The sequence below is a fragment of the Hippoglossus stenolepis genome, chromosome 11, assembly GCF_022539355.2.
Source record: "Hippoglossus stenolepis isolate QCI-W04-F060 chromosome 11, HSTE1.2, whole genome shotgun sequence".
Lineage (NCBI taxonomy): Eukaryota > Metazoa > Chordata > Actinopteri > Pleuronectiformes > Pleuronectidae > Hippoglossus > Hippoglossus stenolepis.
In genome coordinates, this window is record NC_061493.1 from 18,857,076 (window position 1) to 18,870,024 (window position 12,949).

Consider the following 12,949-nt stretch of genomic DNA (forward strand, 5'->3'; position numbering starts at 1 on the left):
GTTTATCTTCAGATGTCACTTGAATGGCCGCTGGACGCCTCACCTTTCTTTGACTTTCCTTGTAATCTTTATTTTTAGCTGGGGCAGCTGGCACAGTGGAGCTGAGAGAAAGCACACAGGTCCATCAGCGTTGATGTCATTATGGTACACGCGTGCACACACACACACACACACACACACACACACACACACACACACACACACACACACACACACACACACACAATCCCATTCTATTTCAGTTTTAACACTGTTCACCAATATTAATTGTAAATTACAGAGATAGATTTCCTTTTCTTTCTCGTTTGCTTTTCTTGCCATTTGGTTTCTAATTCAAACTTTCATGTGGAAACATGTTAAACTTAAAAGAGACTGTACATCATATGAAGGGCAATATAAGAGAGTCTATACCACAAATGACCTACTTTCCAAATATGTTATTGATGCATAAAGTAATATTCCTGGAATAAGTTAATTAACCCTTGTCGTCAACAACGTTTTTTCATATTGTGTGACTAACAAATTACAGAACAGATCTAAATACAGGTCTGTCAAACCAATAGTAGTTAAGAGGATCTTAATTGCAGCAGACCTGTAGTTTACGTCTGTGCAGCTCGACTGAAACGCTCCGGCTGCCTGGTGTAGATCACACGCAGACAGCTCTTTCCCCCAAATTTTCTTTGGCTGGATCATTTTCCATACAGCCCCTTTTCATTCCGTGGTAGAATGAAAACTATGTCCTTTCTAACCAACTCTGGTATTAACATCAATTTGAACATTCCTGAGTAAGAACATAGGCATAAAGATATGCAGCCGAGAGGAAGAAAAAAATAATAATCTCGAGTAACTCATGTTACTAATGTGAACAATGTCCTTTTGATGTCTGAGTTCTGAATGATTGTCCAGCTTCTTATCTGCTTTTCCTCTCCGGTTCGGTCCGGAACCAAAAACCATGAGCCAAATAAGGAGACAGGCTGCATATTGCCAAAACAAAAACATCACACTGAGCTTTTGAGAAGTGAACTTTAGTGAGGGGGCAAAGCTAGATGTGGAGTAACCATGGCGGGGAGTGGCAGAAGGGGTAAAGGGTGGGAGAGGGCTGTCACCAGGGACCGGGGCTGTCTCCAAACCTCCAGTCAAGTTTAAATCACACTGAGCTCGATAGCCACTCTCACTTTGCATCCTCCTCTCCTGTGCTCCCTCGCTCTGAGCTCCCCTCTCTGTCTCCCTCCTCCTCTCTTCATCTGCCACTCGCTCTCCCCGTTAACTTCGTGAGGGATCCTGTGAGCGCTTTTCCTCTCAGCATCTGCAACGGCTTCTCACCTAGAAGAAGTAAAAGTTTTTTTCTGCAAGACGCCCGAGACCCGACCGTCGCCATGGAGGCCATCAAGAAGAAGATGCAGATGCTGAAGCTGGACAAGGAGAACGCCATCGACAGGGCGGAACAGGCTGAGTCCGACAAAAAGGCAGCAGAGGATAAATGCAAGCAGGTGAGATGTGAATGATGGGATTCATAGGAAACCACAGGAGGATGGATGTGATGGAGTGACAGAGCAATTTGTGTGCTTATGTAACTTTACTTAACTTTACTGAATGAGGAGATGGATGGGGAATACATCAATATTGTGACTTTCATACATACATTTATAGATTATATAGATTTTATTGATACCATACATGGATATTTAAGTATCACAGCAGCCAAAACAAGAACAAGAACAGATGGACATAGTACAGTATATAAGTGCACTTCAAAAGCACTTGATACATTATGCACCTACACAATGTACAAAATGCAATTTATTAATATAATATAAAGTCTACTAATATATTAATATCTAGAAAAGTTATAGCTGCACTACCTATTCTATTGTCAATTGATTGATGAATTGATTTCAGCAAATTACAAATTAAACTTAACAAAATTAGTTGTTAAGTTAAATCAATTAAAGTTTTTGTTCATATTAATATGCAAGTATATAGGTATATATATTCTTAAATCGAATTTGTATTTGTTCGTAATACTTTGATAATTACTTATATTGACATCTATGATACCTTGTTGCTCCAAATCTAATTTAGGTAGATCATTTTGTGAAAATAGCCCAATGTTGCAATTAATATACAATATTAACATATAAGTGATGTTTGAATTTCAACAATAACTTCTTCTAAAATGAAATGTAAGTCGCCTAACTCTTCAGCAGACTGTAGAGGGGCTCAGATAGAAAATGTCAAGTATTTCCTACAGCACCAAATGCTGAATTACAGGGAGCAGCTGATACTGAGCCCAAGGGCCTTGTCTTGAAGTGGACATGAGAACGTGGAGGACGTCCACAGGGGAAAGGAGACAGAATAGCAAAGTGACGACTGCTGGACACATCAGTGAACCAGAGGGATGGTGCTGCAGAAGTTAAAACGCATCATCTACAGCAGCTGTTGTTCTGACTGGAGTAGACCGAGTTACCCAGTATCGTTATTTGAATTGAAGTCTGTGCAATCTCAGGAAAAACCTCATACATTCCAAATGTCTGCACGCCCGTATTTGGCACTGCGTTGTTAGAGCCTCAGGCATCTTCATATTTTGAGGGCCAAGTTAATGAAAGCATACGTGCACCACTTGATACAAGCAAAGTAGAAGCTGGAGACATAAGAGGATATTTGAGGTTTCCAAATAGAGGCAGTTATTGGACAGTGGGTGGTAGTGTCGTCATCATGGCACTGCGGGAGGAATGCTGGGGAGCAGGGAGCTGAAGAGGCTTGGACAAAGCCAGGATCTACATTAAAGCAAGTGGAAAGAATCCTCTCTGTGGAGGCTAATGCCCTAATCATACCCTTAGAGAGCACATGAAGTGACAGTTGTCACTGGCACCGCACATATGGGCCCTCAGCATGTCTTCTATATCAAGGAGCAGACAGCATGAAATCCTAGAAGATTATGTAGAGCTCTTTAGTTTGTTTTGATGGCAGCAACACACGCACTGCGAAGAGAAGCTTTCTTTGCTATTCCTGGTGCGACAGAGTAAAGTTAGGCTGATGAAAGGAACTGAAAATACACCAAACTACATTACACGGAACGGAAGGAACAGACAATACAGCAGCAATTAAGGGATTGTGTCGCCCAAATTAACTTATCCTCAACAACCCCCAAAAACTCACGATGACCAATTTAGTTCAGAACTTCTTTCAAATGCCCCGATGATGTATTATTAAAAGTATTAGCCACACTAGCTACACTAAAGATGACAGTGTTGGTTGGTCCAGCTTTGGTCCAGACTTTAATGTCTCAGCATCTATTGGATGGATTTCCATGGAGGATGAATTGTAATAACTTTGGCGAAGTTTTAATTTGGCGGCTTCATTGCGTCAAAATTTAAATTCATCCAATTTCTGGGTTTTGACCAAACTAACAATATTTAAGATGGTGACCATGGTACATGCTATACCTGCTAACAAACAACATGTTAGCATTGGCATTGTGAGCATATTAGCATGCTGACATTAGCATTTGGCTCGAAGTACCACTTTGGCTCAAAATACTGTCCTGTCAAATATCCCCAAGCATGACTGTAAACTCTGGCTTAAAGGTTCAGTGTGTAGAATTTAGTGACATCTAGTGGTTAAGTTGCATGTTGCATGTTACTTTTACTGAGCGACAGTGCCCTCTGCAGCCACACGTGGTGATAATTATTTTGGGCTCTGCTTCCGAGCCAGGAAGTGGTTAAACAAAACCTATCAAGAGTTGGATATTCCTCATGATCTCCAGCTTCCTGAACCAGAAGAGCAGCGGCTGTAACAAATCCACCAAACTCTCTTCAGAATTATTTATATTTTAAAAGTTTCTTTGCTGATTATTGGAGATAAACACAGATTCTTTTTGATTCATCTACATTTCAGCAATCCTCTTGAACTTGCTGGGCCTGATTCTGGCTGTTAAAGCCCTATAGGTCAGTTACACACTCTCCCAGGAGATCATACCACCACAGTGAGTGTGGGTGAGGAGTGGGAATGAGAGTGGCCCCATTCTCTCTATTCCAAGTCAGTGAACCATCAAACAAACTGTGAAGCTGCTATTCTGGGGCAAAAAATTGCATAAGATTGCTCTACATTAATTATTTACTACCCCCGACCAAATTCCATCCACCTCAGTTGTATAACATATGTGTATGGCCATATAAGGGTAAAAATAAGCCAGAAAACCCAGGTTGGAACTTAAGTGCTTCTGGGTTTTTACCAAATCCCCTTCACTTGTTATGATCTAATCCAAAACTATTAGCAGAAGAGCATTCCTAAATATCCTGTCACCTATTTGGAATTTCTCAAGAATAATAGCTGAATCAAAATCCAGCATTCGATAAAACAAAAAATGCAATAATGTTCCTTCATACTTGCCAAAACTGCTGTATCCTTTCTAACTCTGTCATTTGAACTGTCTCTCAGCTGGAGGATGAGCTGCTGGCTATGCAGAAGAAGCTGAAGGGAACAGACGACGAGCTGGACAAGTACTCGGAGGCTCTGAAGGATGCTCAGGAGAATCTGGAAATGTCGGAGAAGAAGGCCGGAGACGTGAGTTTAACCACGAAAGATGCCATCTGACACACATTATCCACATCACAGTGGAACACCACAACGTGGTACGTTTCAGTCTCATGAAGTATCAATATCTACTCGTTCAGATAGACGGAACAAAATGTAGCTCCCTGACTGAAGATCAGTGAGAGCGGAACATTGAGGTTCAGTACTTTCCCAACAAAATTAGTTAAGAGAATCATTGAATTTAGCTACAAATACATTGGGTGTTGCTCCTACTAGGTTCTTTCTGAGAAAAGGTTGTGTCTGTGTGCACGTGAATGGTTTAGTTTGCTGTTCTTCAAGGGATGAAACAATATGGGGCAAAGTGATTAAAACAGTGACATTAACATTAAAATAAAAGTTCTTTGTTCAGTTCCAATCAAGGAAACTAACGACACATTCTTTAAAAGGGTTCAGTGATTTCAACAACACAAAGAAATGAAAGAACTCACTTCAAAGGAGCTTTGTGCAAAAGGTTTAAAAGGAGATTGACTTTGAAAACCCCATTTTTGTGTATTAAACCCATTCAGGTACGACATTGTGTTTATGTCAGAAACAATTCACAGCAAACTCCGACTTTCCCACTGCGACCCAGCGGTGTGCACAACGTAGAATCTCGTGCTGAAGTCGACCAAGAGCCCGGAAATGAATCATGAAATGACTTGTTTGAGTCCTCTAACCCAGAGAGTGTTGAGAAACACTGGTGGCTCACTCAGGTCTGTAACTGAACTATTTCTCAAGCACAGACAAAACTTGGCCGGCCTGTAGCCGACCAGGAATCCCAGGAATGCAGCTTAAGCAAACAGAGAACCTCATACTGCAGTGTCTAATGAAATCAATGCTCTGGCCTTTTTTGGGGTGGAGATATTACACCCTCCTCCGTCTGGACTTAAAGTAAAAACCTCCGAACAATGGTCAAGAACCATTCACCTTTAGAGAGCGTCCTCGTCATTTATTATGTTCATTTACCTAAATAACAAGATCAATTCTTATCTTTTGTGTGATGGAAACAATTCAGTCTTATGTGACATCAAACTTTTTCTGTGTGACCAAATATTCAAAATGTAAACAACATCTCCTTCCTCTATCATAATAGACAGGGAGTTATTAAACATTATTAAAGAGATCAGTTGATTATTTACTGACTTATTTTTCTAATAATCGATTAAGCAGTTTTAATGGTTACGCTAAAGTCAGAGAGCATCAAATGAGCGCACCCCCACAGTTTATCTCTGGAGTTACCAGTGATGGCAGGTGAGATAAAACCTCAGAGATTAAAGGTCAGACGACAAATGATTTCAGCCTCAGGCTACATCTGACTTTCCCAGCCCCTGAAACAGATGACTTAACAGATCTGCTTTTCGAAGGTTGTTCTATCACTTTTTCTGATGTGGGATGCTAGTACAGGGCTTGTACATGTGAAACAAGGACAGACAGAGAAAATGCCCCCAGGCTTTGTTCTGAAAGGTGAGGAGGAGGAGGAAGAGGCGGAGGAGGAGGCAGAAGAGGGCGCTGAAGAAATGTGTCTCCACCCGAAGGCTTCGGGCCTTTTCTGCAAACAGATCAATTTACATTCCAGGGCCAGTGCAGGTCAACTGCCCCTGATGAAGAGGATTGTTGCCCCCCCCCCCGGCCCCAAACCTTCACCTCGGAAGAAAACCATCAAATCCTTTTGATTTCAGACACTTTTACTTTTTCTTTTCTTGTGCACACATCCACATGCAGTGGACATGATTTCATGATTGGCCTCTGAATCAGACGGATGATTCAGGCCTCACTCCCTCGGATCTCTAATCAGAGCACAAAAATGCGGCCTGAGCAACACCTCGGATTTGCCATATAAGTCCACAATAGAAAAGGCCAGACACACACTCACACACACACACACGCACAACACGCACACACACACACTCACACTCTTTATCTCTCTCTCTCTCTCTCTCTCTCTCTCTCTCTCACACTCACACACACACTCTTTCTTCTCTCTCTCTCTCTCTCTCTCTCTCTCTCTCTCTCTCTCTCTCTCTCTCTCTCTCTCTCTCACACACACACACACCCTTTATCTCTCTCTCTCTCTTTCTCTTGCTCCCTCTCTCTCTCAGACACACTCTTTCTTTCTCTTTCTGTCTCTCTCTCACACACACAAACTCTTTGTTTCACTCTCTTACACACACGCACACACACACGCACACGCACACACACCACACACACACACGCACGCACACACACACACACACACACACTTCTTTTGTGGAGGAACAGTGCCTTCCCCTCCTAAATCCTGTGATGTCATCTGAAGACAGGACTCCTCAGGATTGGAGGATCTCGACATAAATTTCCTGAAAACTCCCAACTCCTCTCTCTCCCTCTCTCTCTCTATCTCTCTCTCTCCCTCCCTCCCTCCCTCCTCCCTCCATCCCAACCCTGCACGTCCCTGATTTCCTGCCTGAGAGAGAAGAGAAGCAGGAAAACGCGTTTTCCAGTCGGATCTTGCAACTTTTTTGTACTTGAGACGCAAATCACTAACTTTTCCCAAAGTCCCACGCGGCGGACCGCTACATCACTTCATCCCTTTGCTCCTGGAAGTCGCTCTCGAGGAAAAACAAAGCTCAGACCGGGACCATGTTGTCCGTGAAGAAGAAAATCCAGACGCTGCAGCTGCAGATCGATGAAGCGGATGATCGGGCCAATGACGTGCAGAGGGAGCTGGACTCTGAGAAGAAAGAGCGTGACAAAGTGAGATTAATCCACCCTTCACCCGAACTGAGCCTCATTCATTTATTTCACTTTAATGGCCACTTCCTCCAGATGTGGATTGAGAAGAATGTGCAAGAAAAAAAAACAGTCACACAAAGGATTTAGAACTTCTGATACGAGCCCCCATTGTAAAAGTATCGTGTTTTATCTTTTATTGTTTTAAACGAGGTCGTTCCAAAGGCTCATGGGAAGTTGAGGCATCACTGCAGACACATTCCTTCTCATACTTTTGTTCGGCTGTGTTATCTAACCTCAACACGCCCCATTTCGAGTGAAACACTGGGAAAAGCTGCGAGCGCCTCACTATCACTTCAAAATGGTTGTTTGATCGATGAGGGATAGTTGTCTGGTAAAGTTTTGTAAGTTTGGACTTTTTTCTCTGTAGGAAATAGGTTCTTCCTGTTTGTCTCTGCTCCTCTCGCCCTTTGAGCTATTTTGACACAGAGCAGGGAGGTGAAGTCCTTCCGCCTCCTCTGCACAGGAAGAAGAGAGCAGACATCTGTGAGATACCAGTGACACAGGAAACGGGGGGAAGAAGAAACAATCTGTTCAACATAGCTGGGTTTACGTTGAAAAAAAAAAGTCCAGCTCCTAGATTTAAAGGTTCAGCGTGTAGAATTTAGTGACATCTAGTGGTGAAGTTGCATGTTGCAGCTGAATACCCCTCACCCCACCCTCCCCTTCCTAACATGAAAGTGAACCTGTGGCAGCCTTCAGTTGTCATAAAAACTCAAAAGGTGTTTAGTTTGTCCAGTCTGGGCTACTGTAAAAACATCACTAGGATTATTTTATATGTCAATAGATCCTTTCACCTAAATGTAATGTAACTGTGTTCCGGTTAAAACGGTCATTCTGTTGGACTCAAAACCAAAAACTAGCACTCAGAAAAGAGCCTATATAACCCAAGTCAGATCAAGTCAATTTATTTGTAATAGTACCATAAAGGAACAGTGTGTAGGATTTAGTGACATCTACTGGTCAAGTTGCATTTTGCAGCTGAATACCCCTCATCTCACCCTCCAATTCGAAGCATTTAGAAGATCCTAACGGTAGCCTTCAGTTGTCAGGTGCCCCTGACCCATACCACGTCTTCCAGCAAGTTCTGAGGTTATCTGTCCAGTAGTTTTTACATCCGGATAATGATTTGGTATCATGGAGCCAGTTTTGAATTAGCAGTTCCGACCACCCTTAACAGCACGTTTTCCTCTTGAGCATGGTTCCAGGCTAACCTTTGACCTGTGACCTGTGTTGCTGTAGGCCGAGGGCGATGTGGCGTCTCTGAACCGCAGGATCCAGCTGGTGGAGGAGGAGTTGGACCGTGCTCAGGAAAGACTGGCCACAGCCCTGCAGAAGCTGGAGGAGGCAGAGAAAGCTGCAGATGAGAGCGAAAGGTGACGACCGGTGCCGGCTTCACACCAGTTCACCGTAACTGTATGAAGCTGCAGCAGAAGAGCAAGCTCAAAGCAACAAAGAAAAAATGACTCATCATAATGAAAACGTGTTATTACCTATCTGTGGTATAGGAACCACAAATTATAGACCTGCCATCAGTTATAGGATTGGGAAATTATGGTTTAATGTTCATTTTGTCTTCGTCAAAGTACGCCACTCTTCAGAAATATGGCTGTTACTCTGCTGATGTTAACCATCGCAGGACAACAAACGTATGCATGAACATAACGTTTAAAAATTTCAGCATCGATTTTAAATTCAGAGGGTCCCACTGTGTGCACTGAAAAATTAAATGATTTACTAACTTAAAAAAAATAGGTAACAATTTAAGTTTGCTCAACTCAAAGTTAACAAGTCATATTACAACAAATGCTAACTTTAATTTGAAAACACTTAATTTTGGTGTGTCAGTGGAGTAAAAACTCCAGAGGGGAAGTATAACCTCATTGGACACATAGTCCATTAAGTGTTAAAAGACATTTACACTTTTAGCTTCTCTTCCTGTTACATTTTTGTGCTGTATATCCTGTATATAGAGGCTTTACTGAAACGTCCATAGACCTAAAGGGAAATGGCTTTTCTCACCCTGAGCCAGCGATAGTGTGGTCCGACCCTTTTCTCACACAGACTGGAGACGTTTGCAGAGCTGTTAGTTCTGAAAATGTTTATTTTCCCATGAGAAGTTACAAATTCAAAGCTTATGTTGAACAGTGACCTCAGACAGCACAGAACCACATGGACAGTTAAATGGAAAAATACCAACAAGCTGTTTGGGCAGCTTCAAAGCATCTTCACAATATTAGGGCTGAAACAAGGCGGGGTGAGATTTTTAAGAGTCTTAGATGTCATGTTGATTCAGTAATGTCAAGAACCTTGTGGTCCGGTCGAAGTTAAATGCCGTGTGTCTCTCTCATCTTCAGAGGCATGAAGGTGATCGAAAACAGAGCCATGAAAGACGAGGAGAAGATGGAGATCCAGGAGATGCAACTCAAAGAGGCCAAGCACATTGCTGAGGAGGCCGACCGCAAATATGAGGAGGTACGAACACAGATCACATGTTCGGCGACATTCATCTTCCAGTTGAGTGATGAATCTGAAGTCATTTTGATTTCATGTCTTTTTAATTTCAGGTTGCTCGTAAACTGGTCATCCTGGAGGGTGAGCTGGAGAGAGCAGAGGAGAGGGCGGAGATCTCAGAACTGTAAGCACAAACACATCGATGAGGTTATATGCACACTTGCAGGCATCATTCGGTTATTAACCAAGATTACACACAAAACCAACTTAGACCCATTCAGGGGCAGAAACAGTTACTGAAACAAGTTTTTCTGTCCGTGCAGGAAATGTGGTGACCTGGAAGAGGAGCTCAAGAACGTCACCAACAACCTCAAATCGCTAGAGGCTCAGTCTGACAAGGTGAGTGCTCTGTTTGAAGGTTCCCTTTCTACTCTATCAGCTGCTTGACCCTCAAACAACATCACACATGGACACTCAGCAGCTGTGGCTCAACTCTCAAACTGTAAAGCTGCTCTCAGACACTTCAGGCACTGAACTCTGGATATTCTCCTGAAATTACCCAGAGGGGCTGTATGTGAGAAAACAAATGTCCAAGTCAGTTGCTTAGGACAATGTCCGGAGTTTCTCCTGCCAGCCCTTTAATAAAAACCCTGGAGATTGTCCACAGTGAGCAAGTAGCACGCCCACATGACAGGCGCAGACCTGGAAAAAATCTACATTATATTATATCTCAGGGTGAAAAACAGGTTCCAATCGTGTAGAAGACACAGACAAAGTAAACTTAGAAAGACGTGAGTTATATAGTTTGCAACCTAAATGCGGAGCGTGAAAAGGTGGAATGTATTGTTTTGGCAATTAAATGACATCCTTCCCATTTTTCTCTGTCTCTGTAGTACTCTGAGAAAGAAGACAAATATGAGGAGGAGATAAAAGTCCTCAGCGACAGACTCAAGGAGGTAAGTTCATGTCTGCTCGGACTCAGTTCTATGAGAGAAGCTAATCTCTATCTGGATGATTAATATGGTGTTTTCCTTTAAGGCGGAAACCCGTGCAGAGTTTGCAGAAAGGACAGCGGCTAAACTGGAAAAGACCATAGATGACTTAGAAGGTACACGTCATTTTAATTCTTCCTTTCAATCCTGCAATGAGCTGCAGTGTCTCTTCACTCGACCTTTGTTCATATCTTTGATGTTCTTAATTTTCCTCATCTTTTTCTCTCTTTTTCCTCCTGTCGTCTGCACAACTCTGCACTTTCCTCTGACTCCACCTGCTTTCTGTCTGCCCCTCCGCCTGCAGACGAGCTGTACACTCAGAAGCTGAAATACAAGGCTATCAGCGAGGAGCTGGATCATGCCCTCAATGATATGAACACCTTGTAAATTTTCGGCATTTGCATCGGCCACAATGTTTGCACTTTTCCTTTGTATCTCTCGGCCTGATTGGAAACACCTTGTCTCTTCTTCCCCTCTGTTCTCACTGCTCCTTCCTACTTTTCCATTCAAGTAAAGCTCAATAAAGATGTTTGTATTTTATCCTGTCTTCTGCCTTTTCAATTAAGCTCATCTTTTCCTCATCTAAGACTTAAGGTTGTAACACACCTTGTACCTCAGTTATACATTCACTTATACGTTTTTTCAATATATAGTAAGTATTTATGGCTAAGTTTTAATGTTTTTTTGCGTTGCCTTATTAACATAAACTGACCTGTCCACTAACAGCCGTTATATTTCATATCTGCTGCTAATTTTTTTATTGCAGAGAAACTATCATCTGCAAAAGAGGAGAACCTAGGAATGCACCAAGTCCTGGACCAAACACTGCAGGAACTGAACAGCTTGTAAAAGGCCATCAAGGACGTCAAGCAATAAAAAAAAGCCTATTTTCTACATGCCATCCATTCCCTGTCATTTTACTCTTATTTCTGATTGTTTAAACACATGTACCCCTTTTTATATATTTATGTTTCCTTTGTGTCTTTTCTCTTTTTAAAAAAACGGTTTTGGGTCCATCTGATTTTAGTCTTGGTGCTGGACATTGTGTTAGACCAAACTCTGAGCACAAATAAAGCTGATGACAATGACGATGTGTGGTTGTGCGTAGTTCTACGTATGTGTTTGTGTGTGTGTGTGTCCCTCACGCAGTTTCAACATGCAGCCATAAACTGTAACAGGAGAGGCAGCTCACCCTTCAATTTACATGTACTAACATGCACAGTGTTTTTGGGAGTGCTCTGCTAAGACAGTGAGCTCCTCACATACAAAGCTACAGATCCTTAACTGTAACAGATTGGCTTCTTATTTTCCATTTAAATGTACAACATATCACTTTATAGATATATTATAGAGTTACTTTTAAAGATTAGGCCTAAAGTATATAAAACAGATTTAAGTGAGCTGACAGTTAAGGCTTTCAACTATTAGTTAAATGATAAATTATTATGATTACAACAATCATCAATTTTTATTTTTGGTTTGTACTTCACACAGGAGCACCACACATGAACTAATGACATAATAAAACCATATAAACGAATTATCTCCCTAATAACAAGACTATAACTAAGTAGTCTGGATAAGTAGAGTAACTAAGGGAAAACGTCTCCATGGTTTGAAGGTTTGAGAACAAGCTGGACCTTAAAGCAATATTGTAAATCTGCAACATGTTATGGAAGTAATCATAATCATGAGTATCAATTTTAACAGTACAATATGTAGTAGAGTTAAAAGTACAAAGTACAACATTAGCATTCATGTGATGCACGATTATAATATGTATTCTTATTATTAGCCTAGTAGCTTATGTAGCCTGTGTGTATATAATAAATCTAGAAAAAAAGTGTACATTTGAAATATCAAATGTTAATAAACACGTAAAATAGCAAATAAACTCATACATATACAGAATTGCTGCAGTAGCTGAGGCTATAATACATCATGTGTTGGAACAATATCTGCATGTGTAGAAAGACAGTATCTGTATAATATGTTGTATAAGGTGTAGTAGAGTTAAAAGTAGTAGTAGTAGTGGAGGCTACTGGACCAAACTAACTCATAACTTTGCACCAGAGTTGGTAGTTAGTGGTTAGTTAGTAGTTTACAGTAGTATGTCGTTAGTTAGTAGTTTACATTAGGCAGTGGTTATTTGGTAGTTT

At 41.6% G+C, this 12,949-nt stretch overlaps 1 protein-coding gene across 5 annotated transcripts; it reads left to right on the forward strand.

Moving 5' to 3' along the window:
• Window positions 1-1,128: 1,128 nt before the first annotated feature.
• On the forward strand, window positions 1,129-11,878 carry LOC118118091 (tropomyosin alpha-1 chain). 5 transcript variants are annotated; one of them, XM_035170923.2, is made up of 9 exons: window positions 1,129-1,490; window positions 4,441-4,566; window positions 8,587-8,720; window positions 9,702-9,819; window positions 9,912-9,982; window positions 10,122-10,197; window positions 10,692-10,754; window positions 10,837-10,906; window positions 11,095-11,330. In XM_035170923.2, exons 1-9 carry the CDS (start codon window positions 1,377-1,379, stop codon window positions 11,175-11,177), a joined length of 855 nt encoding a protein of 284 aa, XP_035026814.1. In that variant the 5' UTR covers window positions 1,129-1,376; the 3' UTR covers window positions 11,178-11,330. The 5 variants fall into 5 exon arrangements, with proteins under 5 accessions (XP_035026814.1, XP_035026813.1, XP_035026816.1 ...); XM_035170922.2 differs by lacking the exon at window positions 11,095-11,330 and adding an exon at window positions 11,557-11,878 and having other exon boundaries at window positions 1,134-1,490; XM_035170925.2 differs by lacking the exons at window positions 1,129-1,490; window positions 4,441-4,566 and adding an exon at window positions 6,797-7,308.
• Window positions 11,879-12,949: the final 1,071 nt, after the last annotated feature.